A 16,654-nucleotide genomic window follows, 5' to 3' on the forward strand; every position below is an offset into this window, starting at 1 on the left:
GCGTTACCACGTGACGTTTGATTTTTGGACTCATTCGGATCATTTAGGCAACGACTCGGGGCCGGAGCCAAGTGCCACGTTATGGGAGAGTATTGATTTACTGATCCATCCCCGACTGCACCAAAGACCAAAACATCTTAGGTCATTAAGATTGCCCGAATACAGTTTATGATTATCCACGAATACTTAGTGTTGTTTGTCAAAGGCCTTAGAAGTCAACAGAAACAAATAACACGCACTATGCCGCCTTCAATTCACCCTTGAGCTGAAATCTGGATCATGCCTACCATCACTGACCTCCCAGATGAGCTTCTGGATGAGATAGCACATCTCTTACCGCAGGGGACTTTATTCTCCCTATGTACCGTTTCAAATCGCTTCCAACCTCGCGCGACACGATGGCTCTACCGGTCTCTGGCCCTGGCAGGCAACGGTGAAACGATAAAGATATGCAAGGCCCTCGTTTCAAACAGACTTGCTGCTATTTCTGTTCGCAAAGTTCTCCTGTGGCCAGGTTTAGCATTCTCTCGCCTAAGTCTCACAGGAGGGTAAGTGTTTGCCTCTCGTAACATGCATACATGTAACCACGCTCGTTCAATCCAACAGACCTTTTTATCTCTATTTGTCCGCCTTTTACAAGTTGCTGTCCCGTGCCTTGGCTTGTGCGATAAATGTGGAAAATATCCGGTTAATGTTTCCTTACTGCGGAGCATCTCTGTCATTAGATGCCTGCACGTTCCCAAACTTGCATTCCTTCGCCACTACAATGGAACCCCATACTCTTGCCTCATTTGTCAGGAGGCACCCGAAGCTTCAGGAGCTGCATATATCTCCGAGTGATATGAGATCTATTCCATTATCAGAATTCAGCGGAATATCCCTTTCCTCACTGAATTCGGTCTGCCTTCCCCAATCTCTGCTGTTTATAATTTCTCCGGATGCACCCCTCCAATCTGTTTTGTCCCCAGAGATCGAGGACGACAACGAAGAGATCCCACATTTTATCAGGCACCTTTCTCGATATTCCACAACGCTCACTGAGCTTTACTTGTGCCGTCCTCACTGGAATACTGAAGTTTTAATGCATGTCGCGACTTTACTGCCAAATATCAAAAACTTCACATTAAGTAGGATGATACCTGGTCTGGCCAATAAGCCTGTAAGTTGTTGCTGCACTCCGAAAGTTCACGACGTTTATGGGTGCAGTTTCTCGAAGCATGCGAAAGAGCACTTCCTTTCTTCAGCTCCCTCAGTCAATTACGCATCGAAGTTGCACGCAGTCGAGAACTATCGGAATTTACTTCTGTGTCCGATTACAGATGCGACTTCACGATGATTCAAATGTGGGGCAACAAATGCCCGACCCTCAGTATTTGTGTCTTTCCATGTGCGTACACCTAACGCTCAAGTATGTTTATGATGGGAATCAACTTGATGCATAGCTGGAACCGCATGGCATCGTATTGAGGACAACGTATGGATGCCGGACTTGCATCACAAAGCTGCAATTCGGTGGTTCTTTGAGGCCGCCTCCACGGACCGGTTTCCGATCGATGTCATGGGGTCTTTACAGCAGTTCTGCGATTCCATGGGGAAAGTTGACACTCTTGGACTACTCAATTTTAGGTCACCGTCAGCCATGGAATCAGTTGGTCTTTACCGCCAGACAGAGGAGGACGAATCAGAGTTTGACTTCAGTGATTCGGATGAGAACGATATCGAGATCGAGGAATGAGATCAAGTGATGTAGGTCACGGGCAACCGAGTTCGGTACTGTGTAGTTGAAGAAATCATGTCGTTGAAGGGGGTCCTGTCTTGCTGTACACTACGAATATTTGTGCAATTTGATGCATATGTGCGATCGCGATATCTTATATTTATACAACTGAACTACACAAAGACTGAGAGTATGTATATTTACGGATCCGTACGACGAAAAGTGCAAAACATTTGGGAGTCCAGCACCAAATGCAAACCGCATCATAACACCTACACGTGTTTCTGAGCCGTGCTCGCCAAATCTGTGAGCAGTTTAACCTCATCCAGTATCTTCTTGGGTGACTTCCCAGTGACAGTTGCTTGTAGAGCAACGTTCGACACGAGATAAACCGGTTGATCAGGCAAGTTCGCCTCTTGAAGGTTAGTCTTGATACTACGAATAGTTTCTGCCACGTATTGGTCGCGCGCCCGCGCAAAGTAACTAGCCTTGTTTCCGTCTTCATCGTCACTGTCATAACCTATATCTTTCATGAGGTTCCTGATGTGCTGATCCGCTTTAGAGCGGATGATGAAAGCGGGAATGCCAAAGCGCCTAGCATTAGAGAGGATAGCAACATCAGTGGCGGTGAAACGGTTATTAACCACAACGATGATGCAGTCGAAGACGAAGAGCCCTTGATCATTGAAATACTTCCAATCGGGGATCTTTAAGGTGCCCGCTCCGGGAACATCGTACCAGACGAAGCGGCTGGATGGGTTTGGGTCTGGGTATCTGGCCACCACGAGAGTGGTCTCGTTCACGCCGACCGCAGCAGCATCAAGATCCATATTATGCTTGCCCCGTAACGCGTTGACCAGCGATGACTTGCCGCTACCAGCAATCCCGCTGATAGCAACATGGAAGAAACCCGCAGTATGCTGCATGCTGGCTCTGAAAGTAGAATATTCTTCAGGGGTAGGCGTGACCACAGGTCGGGTGCCATCTCGTAATTGTCTCTCAGCTTCCTCTCTCGCAGCTTGAGCTCGCTTGGCTTCTTCAGCAGCTTTTTGTGCGGCGCGCTCAGCTGCTTCCCTCTCGGCTTGGAGTCTTCTGTTTTGCTCTTCCCTGGCTCTCTGTTGCCGCTCCTGTTCTTGCTGGGCAGCGATGGCAGCTTGTCTAGCAGCTTCTTGGGCAGCTTGCTGTCTACGCCTCTCTTCTTCAGCCTCTCGTGCCAGTTGTTCGGCACGCTGTCTTTCCTCGCGAGCCCATGCTTCTGCGGCCTCACGGGCGGCACGTGCCGCCTGCTCAGCTTGCTCTCTCTCGCGGCGCTGTCGTTCGGCCTCTTCGCGGGCAGCTTGCGCTCTCCTAGCTGCCTCTGCTTGTTCAGCCTCAAAGCGCCGTCGTGCTGCTTCCGCCTCGCGCATGAGCCGTTTGGCCTCTGCACGGGCTGCCTGAGCGGCACGCTCTGCCTCTTGACGAGCTGCTTCAGCTGCGGCGCGAGCGCGAGCTTCAGCTTCTTGTTGTGCACGAATTGCTCCCCAGTCTGGCTCTTGGTGATGTGAGTGTCCCCCGCCCATGACTAGTTTTTTAAGGGATCTAGATGAAAATTTCATCGGTTGGTTGGTAGCACTAAGAGGGCATCGACAAACATGGATTGTGACACAGTTCGTTCAATCACTGACCTCGATCGATTGACGATGTAGGTCTCTATGAGAGTACCGTTTGAGAGTCTGGGGTGTTCGGGGATGTTTCGGCCAACTTAAATACCACACATTACGTCTAGCAGCCTTGAGGCCTTGAGGGTCCGTCAAGGGTAACAATGGCAGTACAGTGATTGAACAGAGTACGAACCCTGAGTGCACCAGCCATGTCAAATTACCTGAAAATGTCTGACGACGATCATGAAGGTAACTTCTATCGAAGCACACAGCGACTACTGCGAACACGGTGTGAAGGCGTAGCAGATCAAATGAATTCCAATTCTAGACCTAATATGGAAGCTCGGCTGCGGCGCGGCATCTTCACAGCCCTACTAGGCGCCTGGTCTGAGTTTCTTGGATCAATTCGTTCAACAGCTCAATCTCGTCAATGACCTTCACTGCCTGCTTTCTCTTCACAACATCGATCATCGTTTCATTCGAAACGATGTAAACCCTTTGGTCAGGCATGTTAGCATTCTCCAGGGTGTCTTTCACGCTCTGGCGCGTCTGCTGAATGAACTGCTGTCGTGCAGCCTGGTAAAGCTTCTTCTGGTCCTCGCTTTCATCGTCATTACTATCGCACCCCATATCATTCATGATGTTACGGATGTGCTGATCCGCCTTAGAGCGCACGACATAGGTGGGGATCTTGAAACGCCTGCAGTTAGTGAGGATGGCAATGTCTGTCATGGTGAAACGATTGTCGAACAGGACAATGATGCAGTCAAAGACGTAGAGTCCTTGGGCGTTGAAGTACTGCCAGCTTGGAATTTCGAGCGTGCCTGCGCCTGGGATGTCGTACCAGATAAGAGGGTATTCCACATTGGGGTTCGGATATCTGGTTATGGCCATCGTTGTCACGGTGAGACCCGTGGCAGCAGATCCAATATCCTCATTGTGCAAACCACGGAAGGCATTGATGAGAGATGATTTCCCTCCTCCTGCCACCCCAGCTACCGCAACGTGGAGAAGGCCCTCACGATATTGGGCTAGTAACTTGGCGGTGCAAAGTTCTTCGGGTGTGGGAGTCACCAAAGGCTGAATATTTTCTTTCAACTTGCGTTCAGCCTCCTCCTGAGCAACGTTTGCCTTCTTGAGCTCTTCTGCCGCTTTCTTGAACGTCTTAGCTGCCTCCTGAGCGGCAGTTGCATTCCTCTCCTGGGCAGACTGTATATCTGTTTTGGCTCGTTCTTGCATGGCAGCGCGTTCTGCCTGCAAGGTAGCCACCATTTCCATATATACCTTCTGCTGAGCTTCTGTAGCCTTTAGCTGCAATTCTTGAGTCGCTTCCATGATCTTTGTCCACACAGCCTGCGCAGTTTCGACATCCTTGCGAGCCTGCTCAGCTACTACCTCTGCACGCTGACGTGCTTCTATTGCGAGGATGGATTCATTGGCTCCCATTTTCAATGTGGTTATTCGTTGACCTGTTAATCGTCAGATCTCATGATGGCTCCTATCTCTCAAGCTGAGGAAGCTTACCAGAATGTATATGCTTCTGGAATCAAATCCAATGGCGTTGGTTCAGAATGAGTGATGTAGGTTCGCGCTAGGTGACAACGAAGAACAGAATGCCTGCCTTGAGGGGCATTTATAATAATCATCCCCTATCCCAGAATTGACACGCTGGAACCCTTGCACGAGGTCATAGGGTACTTCACAAACTCATTTCACGACTATTGGATGCCACTGTGGGAGGTGCAGGATCACGTTAAATCTGAAGGAGTCCTATGGTACCGTTCGTCCTGTGTTTCTAGGTTTATACCAGAAATCTCAATTCCAAACCCCTTCTAATTGTAAGTATTCAGTGGGATGGAAGTCAGTCGTTCGCAAATGGTAAGAACACTGTGGGAAGTAATGTCAGTCCAGAAGAATATAGGAAGAAGTATATCTATGAGTCCTGTGGTCAAGACGGGTCACGAGCAGTATGCTCATGTCGAAAACTATCAGCAAGAGCACGGAGGAGAAGATGCAATAGCGCCCAGCTGCGCGGCCTGTGTGGCTTGAATGGCCCGTTTCCGATTCGCTCTAGCCCTCTTCCGGCGCTTCTTGATCTCCTCAGGCTTGACGGATGGATTGGGCGCTCGTGGCCGACTCACAAAACATCCCATCTCTGAGTTTGCTCAACGATGGTAATGCGTGGATCTGTCAATGGCCACGTCGCATGATGCCTCCATATCTTGAGCTGAGAAAACTTACTGATATGCATATGTGGAACGTCGTCACGTCGACAGCAACACTGAACAGCAGGCAATAACGTGGAAGAGTGTATGATTGGAGATGCTATATATGAGGATCAATGTCAAATGCGGTGTCCAATCAGCGAGCTAACCAGAACGGGTCTGTGACTAGGTGCGCAGGCTGCGTCTGCATAGGCTGTGGTCATTATGTGGTAAGCATCGAGCTTACCGTATGCTTTGAAAAGAAAAATCAGGTAACAACGCTGCTCAGATCAGACGTGCCGCGATGCCGCTGTTTCCAGTGAATTTGCTTGCTTCGAATAAACTGATGCGGCGCCGGCTTTAAATATATCGTCGCACTAGTAAGTCAAATTCCTAACCATGGTATGTCGGGCCTCGTTCAGACTGGAAGCTAACGAACGAAACACGCTAAGGAAACATAGTAAGAGACGGCGGGAAGACCAAAGACACAAATCCATACCTCCACTGGCAGAGTGGGGTTTGTGCAAAGCAGCATTTGTGCTGGTCAACACCACAGGCGGTGAAATGTGTATCTCAACACAGCGATGACTGTCATCCAAAGCTGTAGCTTCTTCACTGCCAAAGTCGGCGTGCTTTGCAAGGGTCTAGAGAGGGAGTAAAAGAAAACGGTCATTGGCACGTGTAGCTAGCTGGTAGTTTGTGTCTCTATGGCGAACAAAATAACGAAGGAATGGTCATGCCAAACCCATGCAACTTGATTTAGGTGTCGAATTTCCAAGAATGGACACTCCGAGTGGCAAGGCTGGAACGTTCGGGAGGCGCAGGATCGCGTACCAATAAGAAGTCCCGCAATACCTGTTGTCCTGTGGATCTAGGTTAATACCAGAAATCTGAATTACAAACCCTCTGTAGTTGTGAGTATACAGTAGGACAAACGTCAGTTGCTCGCAAGCGGTAAGAAGTAACACAAGAAGAAATACAGAAAGAACTGTCTCTGCGAGTCTGCAGTCAAGGTTGGTTACGAGAGGTATTAATCATGTGGAGAACAGAGAAATGGCAGCACTGGTGATTACCCGAAGAAAGAGATAGAAAAGTAACAACTCTATCATTGGCACCGTCCACTTGTCATTCGTAATAGTCACCACTTCGACATCATCATGATGGTGTCCTCGCCTGGTCTGGGTTTCCTGGATCAAGTCGTTCAACAACTCAATCTCATCGATGACCCGCACTGCCTGCTTTGTCTTCACAACATCGATCATTGTTTTATTCGAAACGATGTAGACCTTTTGGTCTGGAATGTTTGCATTCTCCAGGTTGTCTTTCACGCTCTGGCGGGTCTGTTGAATGAACCGCTGCCGCGCAACCTGGTAAAGCTTCTTCTTCTTGTTCTCGCTCTCATCATGATCGCTGACATCCTCCATATCGTCCATGATATTAGAAATGTGCTGATCTGCCTTAGAACGCACGATATATGTGGGGATATTGAAACGCCTGCAGTTAGTGAGGATGGCGATGTCGGTCATGGTGAAGCGATTGTCGAATAGGATGATGATGCCATCGAAGATGTAGAGTCCTTGGGTGTTGAAGTACCACCAGTCTGAGATTTTGAGCGTGCCTGCGCCCGGGATATCATACCAGACAAGAGGGTATTCCGCATCGGGGTGAGGAATTCTAGCCATGGCTAGCGTTGTCTCGGTGACGCCAGTGGCAGCAGCTCTGACATCATTATTGCGCAAACCGCAAAAGGCATTGATGAGAGATGATTTTCCCACTCCTGCCACCCCGGCTACTGCAAAGTGGAAAAGACCTTCACAATATTGAATGTTCCGCTTGGCGACGCTAACTTCTTCAGGTGAGGGAGTTACCACAGGTTGAATGCCTTCTTTCAACTTGCGTTCGGCCTCTTCCTTGGCAGCATTAGCCGCCATTACTTGCTCTTCTGCCACTTTCTTCGACGCATTAGCCACCTCAAGTGTTTCGATTACCTTCCTCTTCTCCTCATCTGCAACTTCCTGTAGTTTCTTGGCCTGCTCCTGGATGGCCTGAGCGTCCCGTTTGGCTTGCTCTTGGACAGCAGCAGTTCGCTTGCGCTCCTCCTCTGCTTCCACTGCTTTCTGCTTCGCTTGTTCATTGGCGGTATGGGCAGCGGCTTCTGCTAGCAAGCGGGCATCATTGGCAGCCTGGACCATCGCCTCCATTTCCCTGCGGGCCTGATCTTGTGCTTTCTCAGCAACTTCCTGAGCTGCAATAGCTTTTTTCTGTGATTCTTCATTCAACTTGATGAGCTCGGCAAGCTGTGCTCTGGCAGCATCAGCATCCTTTCTGGCTTGCGTAGCACCTCTATCCAAGAGCCTTTCTACACCGGTGAGGATTCGATTGAGCTCTTTTACCGTATCGCTGTCAAAGATTTGATCGAGCCGTTTTACCGTATCGATGCTAGTGTTGAAGATTCGATTGAGGCTTTTTACCGTATCCCTAGCGTTATAATTGGATTTGAAAGCACTGAAAAACCCTCCCATCTCTGAATTTGCACAACAATAGTAATGCGCGGCCCTGGTGATGTTCGCGTCACATGATGTTCCTATCTCTTCAGCCGACAAACTTACTGGTACGTGTATGCTTTCCCGAGGAAGAAAAGTCAGCTAAAAGCGCTGCTCAGAGCAGGTCCTATGTATTTCTGGATAAGAAGGAATAACCAATTTGAAACTAGATAATATAATGTCTGCCTTGAGGCGTTTTATATGGTGCCGCGTGCAGACCAAGAGGACTGAATGCGGCCAAGAGCTGATCATAAGTCGCCAGTCTTATGAATTGTTCTACATCCGTAGGATTACGTGAAGTGTGACTTGGGGAAACGAAGTCATGAAAGGAGGACGTTCTGTGCATGGAAGCAACATGGAAGAGTATCAATTGAGTTACCAGATCACATCACCCAAATTGAGACACCACATGATATGTTGGCAAATTTTAACGTATTAAAGACACTTCATGAGCGCACAGAATAGTGCCAGGAACTGAGAACATCACCTGGCGTGTGCACGATGAAGCTTTGAAGGATGGCCAGAGATATTGATCTGAGGTTTGCGACTGTCGATAAGTTGAAAAGCATTACGGATCGTACGGATCGGTCGATGGGGACTAGCTTGTCGGAGTTTCCCGACAACCTCACACGCGTTAGCATACCGCCGTGCATCATGCATCACAGCTAGAACCCTTGATCTGCACGAGGTCATATACTCACAAACTCAGCTGCCCTTGAATGTGGGAGACGCAGGATCGCATTACTAGTCAGAAGCTCCGCGATACCTTTCGTCCTATGGATCTAGGTTCATACCAGAAATCTTAATTACAAACCCTCTGTAATTGTAAGTATACAGTAGGATGAAAATCAGTCGCTCGCAAGCGGTAAGAACATGCGGGAAGTAACGTCAGCCTAGAGGAAGAAATATAGGAAGAATTGCATATGCGAGTCTGCGGTCGGGATTGGTCACGAGCATGTCGAGAACGAAGAAGTATCAGCAAGAGCCCGAAGGAAGAATTGTAGGAAGAATTGTATCGCCACTGGCTACTTCTCCTTCAGAATAACACATCTTCAGCATCACGGCTTCCTCGCCTGGCCTGGGCTTCTCGGATCAAGTCGTTTAACAACTCCGTCTCGTCAATGGCCTTTGCCTGCTTTCTCCCCAGGAGACCGAATATCGTTGTGTTCGACATGACATCGATCATCGTCTTATTCGAAACAATATAAACCCTTTGGTCAGGCATATCGGCATTCTCGAGGTTGTCTTTCACGCTCTGGCGCGTCTGCTCAATGAACTCCTGCCGTGCAGTCTGGTAAAGCTTCTTCTTCTTTTTCCCGCTATCATCGTCATCGCTGTCGTACCCCATATCATTCATGATGTTAAGGATGTGCTGATCTGCCTTGGAACGCACGATATAGGTGGGGATCTTGAAACGCCTGCAGTTGGTGAGGATGGCGATGTCGGTCATGGTGAAGCGATTGTCGAACAGAACGATGATGCCGTCGAAGACGTAAAGTCCTTGGTCATTGAAGTACTGCCAGTCTGGAATTTTGAGCGTGCCTGCGCCTGGGATATCGTACAAGACAAGAGGGTATTCCGCATTGGGGTGAGGGAATCTAGCCATTGCTAGCGTTGTCTCAGCGACACCAGTGGCAGCAGCTCCCGTGGTCTTATTACGCAAACCGCAGAAGGCATTGATGAGAGATGATTTCCCTGCTCCTGCCACCCCGGCTACTGCGAGGTGGAAAAGGTGCTCGCGATATTGAACTTTCTGCTTGGCGGCGCTAACTTCTTCAGGTGTGGGAGTCACCACAGGTTGAATGCCTTCTTTCAACTTGCGTTCAGCCTCCTCCTTGGCAGCATTGGCTGTCTTTACTTGCTCTTCTGCCTCTTTCTTCGCCGCGTTGGCTGACTCCTGGGCGGCAGCCGCCTTCCTCCTTTCCTCATCGGCGGCCTCCCGTAGTTTCTTGGCCTGCTCTTGGGCAGCCTGGGCGTCTCGTTTGGCTTGTTCTTGGAGAGCGGCAGTTCGCTTACGCTCCTCCTCTGCTTCCGCTGCTTTACGTTTTGCTTCTTCGCTGGAGGCACGAGCAGCGGCTTCTGCCCGTAAGCGAGCTTCGTCGGCGGCACGTTTGGCCTCATCCATTGCCTCCTTTTCCTTCTGGGCCTTTTCCCTTGCGGCTGCCGCGGCTTGCTCAGCGGCCTGCTGAGCTGCCATAGCCTCGTCCCGTATTTTTTGATTCAACTTTTCGAGGTTGGCGAGCCGTTCTTTGGCAGCATCAGCATCCTTTCGAGCTTGCTCAGCAGCTGCCTCTGCCTCCTGGCGCTTTTTTATCTCCTCGAAGGATGGATTGGGCTCTTCTGGCTCCGTAAAACACATCTCTGAGTTTGTCCAATGGTGGTAATGCGTGGTCCTGTCAATAGTCACATCGCATAATGCTCACATCTCTTAGGGCTGATACAACTTACTGGTAGTATGCGTATGCTTTGGAAAGAAAAAATCAGCTAACAGCGCTGCCCGGGATAAGTCCTGTGGGTTTCAAGATAAGAATGAAGAACCACTCTTAAACATAGAATATATGTTTGCCTTGAGGCGCTTTTGTTGTGCCGCGTGCAGACAATATAACAACTGAATGCGGCCAAGCGCTGATCATCAGTCGCGCAGGGCTATGGGTTATTCTACATCCATCAGTAAAATTGTGAAATGTGACCTGGAGGCAGTGAGATGATGGGATAGAATTTCATGAATGAGGACGTTCTGTGCACGAAAGTTGGGAACGAGTTACCGGATTGCATTGTATGATGATGATGATCGTGTTATGTGTACATCAGAATTAAGACACAACATGACATGATGTGGCCAATTTTAATGCGAGATATGCCATATGATGAAGGGGATATCGATGAGGTTTTCGATTGTCGCAGAGGAACGGGTATCCTGCGATGGCCACGATGAATCGTCGATCCTAGTAAGAGGCGCTGCAGCAGGAGGAATGCATATTCGGTGGTACTACTATAACTGGAACGTCGCTGAGGCCAAGCTGAGGGAAGGTCTATGCTTGAGATAGGGTTCAATCTTCACGATGTCCATCATCCAAAAAAAAATCGATTCCGCGAGCGTATATCAGAAAATTGCAGTCAACCGAGACGAGCTTCCTACAATAGTCCCAAAGTGCCTTCTAGCAAGAGGAAGGTGTTAAAGTGAAATCATCATACTCCGAGTCAATGATCATATCTGGACCATACACGAAACCATACGGCGCAATCCTCGTTGAGGGCGTATGGAGTTACCATCTGATTCTGAAGAAGGATGTTTGTTTACATAAACAAACAAATGGACTTGAATGAAGAAGCGGCATTGGGCAGTACAGTATTACATATCCTGTGAAAGGCTGGAACACGGTCAATCAAGGGTCTATGATCAACAGCAATACGTTCACAACACCCTGGTCAGCGGTGGATCTCCTCAATCAAAATTCGCCTTCGGTATAGTATGGCTTGCTGGCACAAAGTTCGGTCACAATACTTACGTTAGGCCAATCAATTGAACTTAGAACACGAACCTACGACCAACAAGGATTACCCTCAACTTTCCGTCACAGACTCATCCACAAGAAAAGTCCATCGGTAGATTGTTACGCATCTGCATCCGAAGCTGGGGGAATTAGCCTGTTGGATCACAGGTTTTGACATGCTACGCGAACCCCTACCGGGGTCAACAACTACACACAATAGTGGATCCGCATCTGTTGTAGAGAGGTGCAGGCAACTGCTAGCGCCTGTTCTTCTCATGTCTGCCAAATCTCAAGACTCTTCGACGACTCTCGACATCACAGCGTGTGCAGCCATGCTCACCGATGATCGTTGCCGCGAGTTTGTACAGCAAGCTAGGGATATGAAACTTCAAACGGATGCCCTTGCTCCGCACCCACCAGAAAACCCCCGAGTTAGCGCTGTCGATGCACGCATCAAAATGGAGGACTTAGAACGCAGCGTGGACAGCCATGGTGAATCCACTCGGACTACGCGTGTTTGGCTAGATTCAGACGCGTTATCTATTGGGTCACGGAAGGATAGCGAAGCCACATTGGTAGATTTGCCAATCGACCACAAGGCTTTCCCACCCCTCCAGGATTCTAGACACTACTCTGCCAAGAATATCACAATCCCAGTCAAACAGATCATGGAACATGGCGAAGTTACTAATCTCGCACGACCCAAACTCGGCAAATGTTCAAACATCAGCTCTTGCCTCACATCAGATGGTTCCATCGTCGTCGATTCCTGTGGAAGACATCGAAATGATGACATCTTCAACACATCACTCGGCAGACTCAGGACCGTCTCCTACAGATCACCAGGATTTAGCAACGTGTTCTTCTGCCGACTCCCATCCTTCATCTGTACTGAAAATTCCGACCCTCTCTACTCCCGGAACCTGGTTCGGGCGCCAGGGTCTTACTCGACCAGGCATACTTAACATTCAATTTGCGGTGAGCGATAGCATTATTCCCGCAGCTTCGTCTAATAGGTACGCAACCCTCCGCGGTTTTAACTTAGCCTTTCCTTACGAGAAATTCTAGTTCCCCCAATGCTCCATTTACCGTGCAACTTTCCTGTTTCCGCAAGGATCCTCTTCATGAGCTTCAAGAAGGTGATAGCCTGGATACCACTCTTGACAGAATCAGGAGTGTGGGAGAGGATTGGCCTCCCAAAGGTACTCTCGTAGTGCAATTGAACACGGGAAGCGCCAATGGGCGATCTTGGCTTCCCTACGAATTGGTACGGTGTGATTCGTGGATGTTACCTCCAGAAAACAATTAACGTCTGGTACAGGAAAAAGGGGCACTGAATGTGACTCCGTCTATCACGCAAGGTAACAACACGATACGTCTGATACACCTCAAAGATCTATCTGACTTTACCTTCGTTCTGTACACCCTCCCTCCAGAGCTTCCAAAGAGGGCGGAGGCCTGGGGGGGACGATGCTGGGTATCCAAAAGCACCCAGCCAGACTCGGAGATTCCATTTAACACAACAAATATCATTCAGCAGTATTCAAACATACCAGTCATTGTATCACAATAGTTCATTTTCCGGTACCGCTAGGCTGTACTCTCGCATTGTAAAACCAGGCACGACATGGTATCTTGATATTAAATAGCAATTTCCGTAATAAACCATGACAATAACATTTGCATGAAGCACTCGCTTCGGCATCAAAAGGTGAGCACATCCTACGTTACCGCGAAGTATCGAAAAGGACGCCTTGAGGCATGTTACGTTGACTTCGGCAACCGAAGGTGCCTGCCTTTCCCCACATGTCTCTTTCCTTCATCATCCTTGTACATCCGCATTTCCCTCATTCACTTCTTTACGACCTCACGACCTCACTACGGCACACTTATTCGCACTAAGCCATCTCTACCATATCATGTCCGGTGGAGACACAACCCATGCGACACCAGAGCCTCCGGATGTCAACAGGACAGAAACTGAGCGACCGAAGGTCAGACATCTCAAGAAGGACGAACGGGGGTGTGCACAAGTATACCTCGCTCGAGCACGGATCGAGGGGATTGAGAAGTGGAGAGTGGCCGTGGACGCAGCGCTGCAGGCAGCCGAAGAAGAACGCGCACAGTTTGAGGAAACGAATAGGAAACGACGCAGAATTGAAGAAAACGCGTGGGGGACTCTTGAAGGGACGCAAGACATTAATGAGGAGATTGGGGAGGTTTTGGCGCAGGACGTCCCAGTTGAGGTATGAGGCTAGTTATTGTCGTCATCTCGTTCCTCCTGATCACCTCGCCTATAGCATACTGACGCTGTGGGAGGTACAAAGCAGAAGCGTCGCAGTAGGCGACATGAGCTCTGGAAAGGCCTCCGAAACATGTTCTTTAATATTATCTTCTAGCCAAGTCCGTCATCTGATTTCTTATCGTTGGTGTTCGTAATAGCACAATTTGCAGTTTTGGGATGCATAATGGGGGTGGATGGTGACCGGTTGAATAAAGAGGGCAGCCAGCAATTAGGTGACAGAGATCGCCATCGCAACCGTCCTCGTCCGAGCTGGACTGATGCTCATTCCACCAAAGGACGCACCCAATCCATCGTCATCTGACTCTCCCCGTTTCGAGGCAGTGATTGGTATGCAAGAGCCACCTTGTCCATACTCCCATTCATCAGTTGTTGGGTCCTCCTCTATCAGGTCATCTTCATCCTCTTCTTCATCGTCAATAGCTACCGCTGCCCACTCTCGATACACGCCTTGTATGTACTCGCCTGAGCGAGGTAGTTTGAAGGGATCGAAAGGGAAAAATGTATGCAATTCATGAGGGCCAGCGCTACCGGGTGCTACACCGGCAAATACAGGGTACGGTGCTCGTTTGTTCGCCTCCAGAATGGAAAAGCAGTATGTGAAATCAGTTGCTTGCGCGACGCGAGCAAATTGATGTACGACATTCTGAGAGCAGACCTATTTTACAGCAGTTAGCCGAATAATTCCTCCAATGATGACAGTTAGCAAACCTTGAGAGGGTTGAGATCAGACGTGATGACTCTCTGCACGACTCCTAACTCGCTTATCCATATCTTCCGCCCCACCTCTTGTTCATCCGGTTCTTCCTGTAAGTCACGCCAACGGAAGCAAAATACCAGAAATATAGACTGGACAACCGCATAAAAAACGCTGTGATTATTGCTAGCAGCATTGCCAGCCTCGACAGCGTCTAAGTGGGCTCCAAGAAACGCGCATAAGACTTTAACGGCCCTCTGTGCGCCCTCACGATCAATGAACAGTGCGCGCGAGATAAAGCTCCCGAGATAACTGCTTGCTGCTGCACGTTCCACGCCACTCGCACTCGCGCTTCCAAAGAGGGCTTTATCGACAAGTAGTCCCAGGAAAAGGTCTGAGAACTCAGGATGAAGGGAAGCGTACCAGAAAAGAAGAAATTGGGTATATCGGGACTTGAAAGTGCGGAGGATAGATCTGTCGAAGATGGCTAGGAGAGTGTGGAATTGGATTGCGAGGAGGGTATGTGGCTCGTGCGATTGCAGGTCGTGATCGTGCGTAATTGTTGGATGAACAGAGGGAGATGAAGTTACGGATGTAGGTATAGATGAATGCAATTTATTGAAGTGGTCAAATACGAGCTTGAGAATTGCGTCAAGTTTCGAGACCATATCATGAACGTGTCTGGTGTCCGTGGGGGTATCCTCAGCATCGCTATCTGACGATGCATCAGACGACAGATCACTCAGACCATCATCAACATCCTCATCCTCATCATCAGAAGAGTCACCCTCTTGTCCTACTATGGTATCAAACGGATCAAATTCAAAAAGTTCGCCGTCTGTAGGTTCAGCGTCTTCAAGCTCTTCGAGTTCTACTTGAATCTCTACCTGTGTGCAATTAAATTAACTAGGATCCAACCACACGGAGAAAGGAGCGCACTCACATCGACCATCAAAGCACGATCCACTATAAGGCCCAGGACCCTCTCTGAAAGTTCGCCACAATACTCGGTTATACGCAGCAAATTTCGTATATAAGCTACATGCGCAGCTTGTGGCTGACGTTTGTGAGGGAAGTTTTGTACGAGGAGAGGAGCCAGAGATGATGGGAGGGTTGGTACAAGGCTTAAGAGATGTTCGAGAAGAGTATGTTGTCGATCATAGATCACACGTCTCGTTAAGGGGGTGGAGCACTCTAAGTCGGAGGTGACGGCGAGAAGACCCGATTCTACAAGTAACACGTTAAAACTGCTTGAATATCTTTCATGGCGGTAATAACTCACGATATGTAAAACCCATCGCTATTCTGTTGAGAACAAGCGATAAGTATTCTGGGCGCGCACTTATGAGCATGCCGATGAATACGATATACGATTTGACGAAGACAGCATCCATAGTAGACCATGGTAGGCGGACAATTGCCTCTACCAGTGGCGCGTGACGCCTCTCCAGGCGAGAAAGGACGTGCGAGAGTGCAGAAAGCCAGATACGGAGCTGCAGAGACGGTACTGTAGGTGCAAGCGTAGATTTGTTCGGACTAAACTGGTCAACAAGGTCATCAAAGTCTTTGCTATGCCCCTGCGCACGGCGATCAGCACGCGATCAAGTGACATGCCACATACTCACATTGAGCTTCTCGCGTATGGCCTTATTCACATATGCGAGAAACATGTCCTTTTTGAATTGTTCATCCTGCTTCACCCGTGAATTTGTCGCGATAGGGCGAGAGGTAAATAGTGGCGAGTCCGATGGCATAGACGATGAGTGGGCTTTAGTGTACTTGTCTAAGGTGACCTTTTGGGTTGATTCGAATCGCACAGAGGGTGAAAATGGTCCAGTTTTTGGTGTTCTTTGATTGAACTGGGAGAGTCTTGAATGCGGGTCCATCGTGACCGTTTATATGACTCCTTCGCATCCGGGTGTGCAGCTGTGCAAAATGAAAAAAAAACATCCTTTTGATGATAAATTGATAATATTATAAATGAATTATTTTAGGTTATCTTAAGAATTTGTTTATTCCAGTTAAGTCTCCCAGCAGTCAGGCCTCATCACCAACTA

General features: G+C 48.9%; 5 protein-coding genes across 5 annotated transcripts; 2 read left to right on the forward strand and 3 right to left on the reverse strand.

Annotated features, from left to right (window-relative positions):
* Window positions 1–162: 162 nt before the first annotated feature.
* Window positions 163–1,841, forward strand: EDB93DRAFT_1170560 (uncharacterized protein). The gene is made up of 4 exons (XM_041450335.1): window positions 163–548; window positions 607–1,159; window positions 1,207–1,387; window positions 1,443–1,841. The coding sequence occupies exons 1-4, from the start codon at window positions 280–282 to the stop codon at window positions 1,733–1,735; spliced, it is 1,296 nt and encodes a 431-aa protein (XP_041303767.1). The 5' UTR covers window positions 163–279; the 3' UTR covers window positions 1,736–1,841.
* On the reverse strand, window positions 1,842–4,596 carry EDB93DRAFT_1232053 (interferon-inducible GTPase-domain-containing protein; the record flags this gene model as incomplete). Its single annotated transcript, XM_041451295.1, has 2 exons — window positions 1,842–2,778; window positions 3,733–4,596. The coding sequence occupies 2 exons, from the start codon at window positions 4,594–4,596 to the stop codon at window positions 1,990–1,992; spliced, it is 1,653 nt and encodes a 550-aa protein (XP_041303768.1). The 3' UTR covers window positions 1,842–1,989.
* A 1,999-nt stretch (window positions 4,597–6,595) lies between these two features.
* EDB93DRAFT_1092222 (interferon-inducible GTPase-domain-containing protein) lies at window positions 6,596–10,301 on the reverse strand (the record flags this gene model as incomplete). Its single annotated transcript, XM_041446422.1, has 2 exons — window positions 6,596–7,498; window positions 9,153–10,301. The coding sequence occupies 2 exons, from the start codon at window positions 10,299–10,301 to the stop codon at window positions 6,596–6,598; spliced, it is 2,052 nt and encodes a 683-aa protein (XP_041303769.1).
* Window positions 10,302–11,467: 1,166 nt separating this feature from the next.
* EDB93DRAFT_822151 (uncharacterized protein) lies at window positions 11,468–12,599 on the forward strand. The gene is made up of 2 exons (XM_041457604.1): window positions 11,468–11,569; window positions 11,638–12,599. Exon 2 carries the CDS (start codon window positions 11,775–11,777, stop codon window positions 12,561–12,563), a length of 789 nt encoding a protein of 262 aa, XP_041303770.1. The 5' UTR covers window positions 11,468–11,569; window positions 11,638–11,774; the 3' UTR covers window positions 12,564–12,599.
* A 1,512-nt stretch (window positions 12,600–14,111) lies between these two features.
* EDB93DRAFT_1254236 (RNA polymerase I-specific transcription initiation factor RRN3) lies at window positions 14,112–16,483 on the reverse strand (the record flags this gene model as incomplete). Its single annotated transcript, XM_041453584.1, has 5 exons — window positions 14,112–14,558; window positions 14,612–15,484; window positions 15,541–15,824; window positions 15,880–16,174; window positions 16,223–16,483. The coding sequence occupies 5 exons, from the start codon at window positions 16,481–16,483 to the stop codon at window positions 14,112–14,114; spliced, it is 2,160 nt and encodes a 719-aa protein (XP_041303771.1).
* Between the last annotated feature and the right edge of the window lie 171 nt (window positions 16,484–16,654).

This window comes from Suillus bovinus (assembly GCF_016758785.1).
Source record: "Suillus bovinus strain UH-Sbo-P2 chromosome Unknown EDB93scaffold_70, whole genome shotgun sequence".
In the NCBI taxonomy this organism is placed as follows: domain Eukaryota; kingdom Fungi; phylum Basidiomycota; class Agaricomycetes; order Boletales; family Suillaceae; genus Suillus; species Suillus bovinus.

Bases quoted from the DNA above. Each gene is read 5' to 3' on its own strand.
- EDB93DRAFT_1170560 (XM_041450335.1), top strand. From the start codon at position 280: ATGCCTACCATCACTGACCTCCCAGATGAGCTTCTGGATGAGATAGCA. The intron at 1,160-1,206 runs GTAAGTTGTTGC...TTATGGGTGCAG, and splicing joins CTGGTCTGGCCAATAAGCCT to TTTCTCGAAGCATGCGAAAG. The intron at 1,388-1,442 runs GTGCGTACACCT...CTTGATGCATAG, and splicing joins CAGTATTTGTGTCTTTCCAT to CTGGAACCGCATGGCATCGT.
- EDB93DRAFT_822151 (XM_041457604.1), top strand. From the start codon at position 11,775: ATGCTACGCGAACCCCTACCGGGGTCAACAACTACACACAATAGTGGA.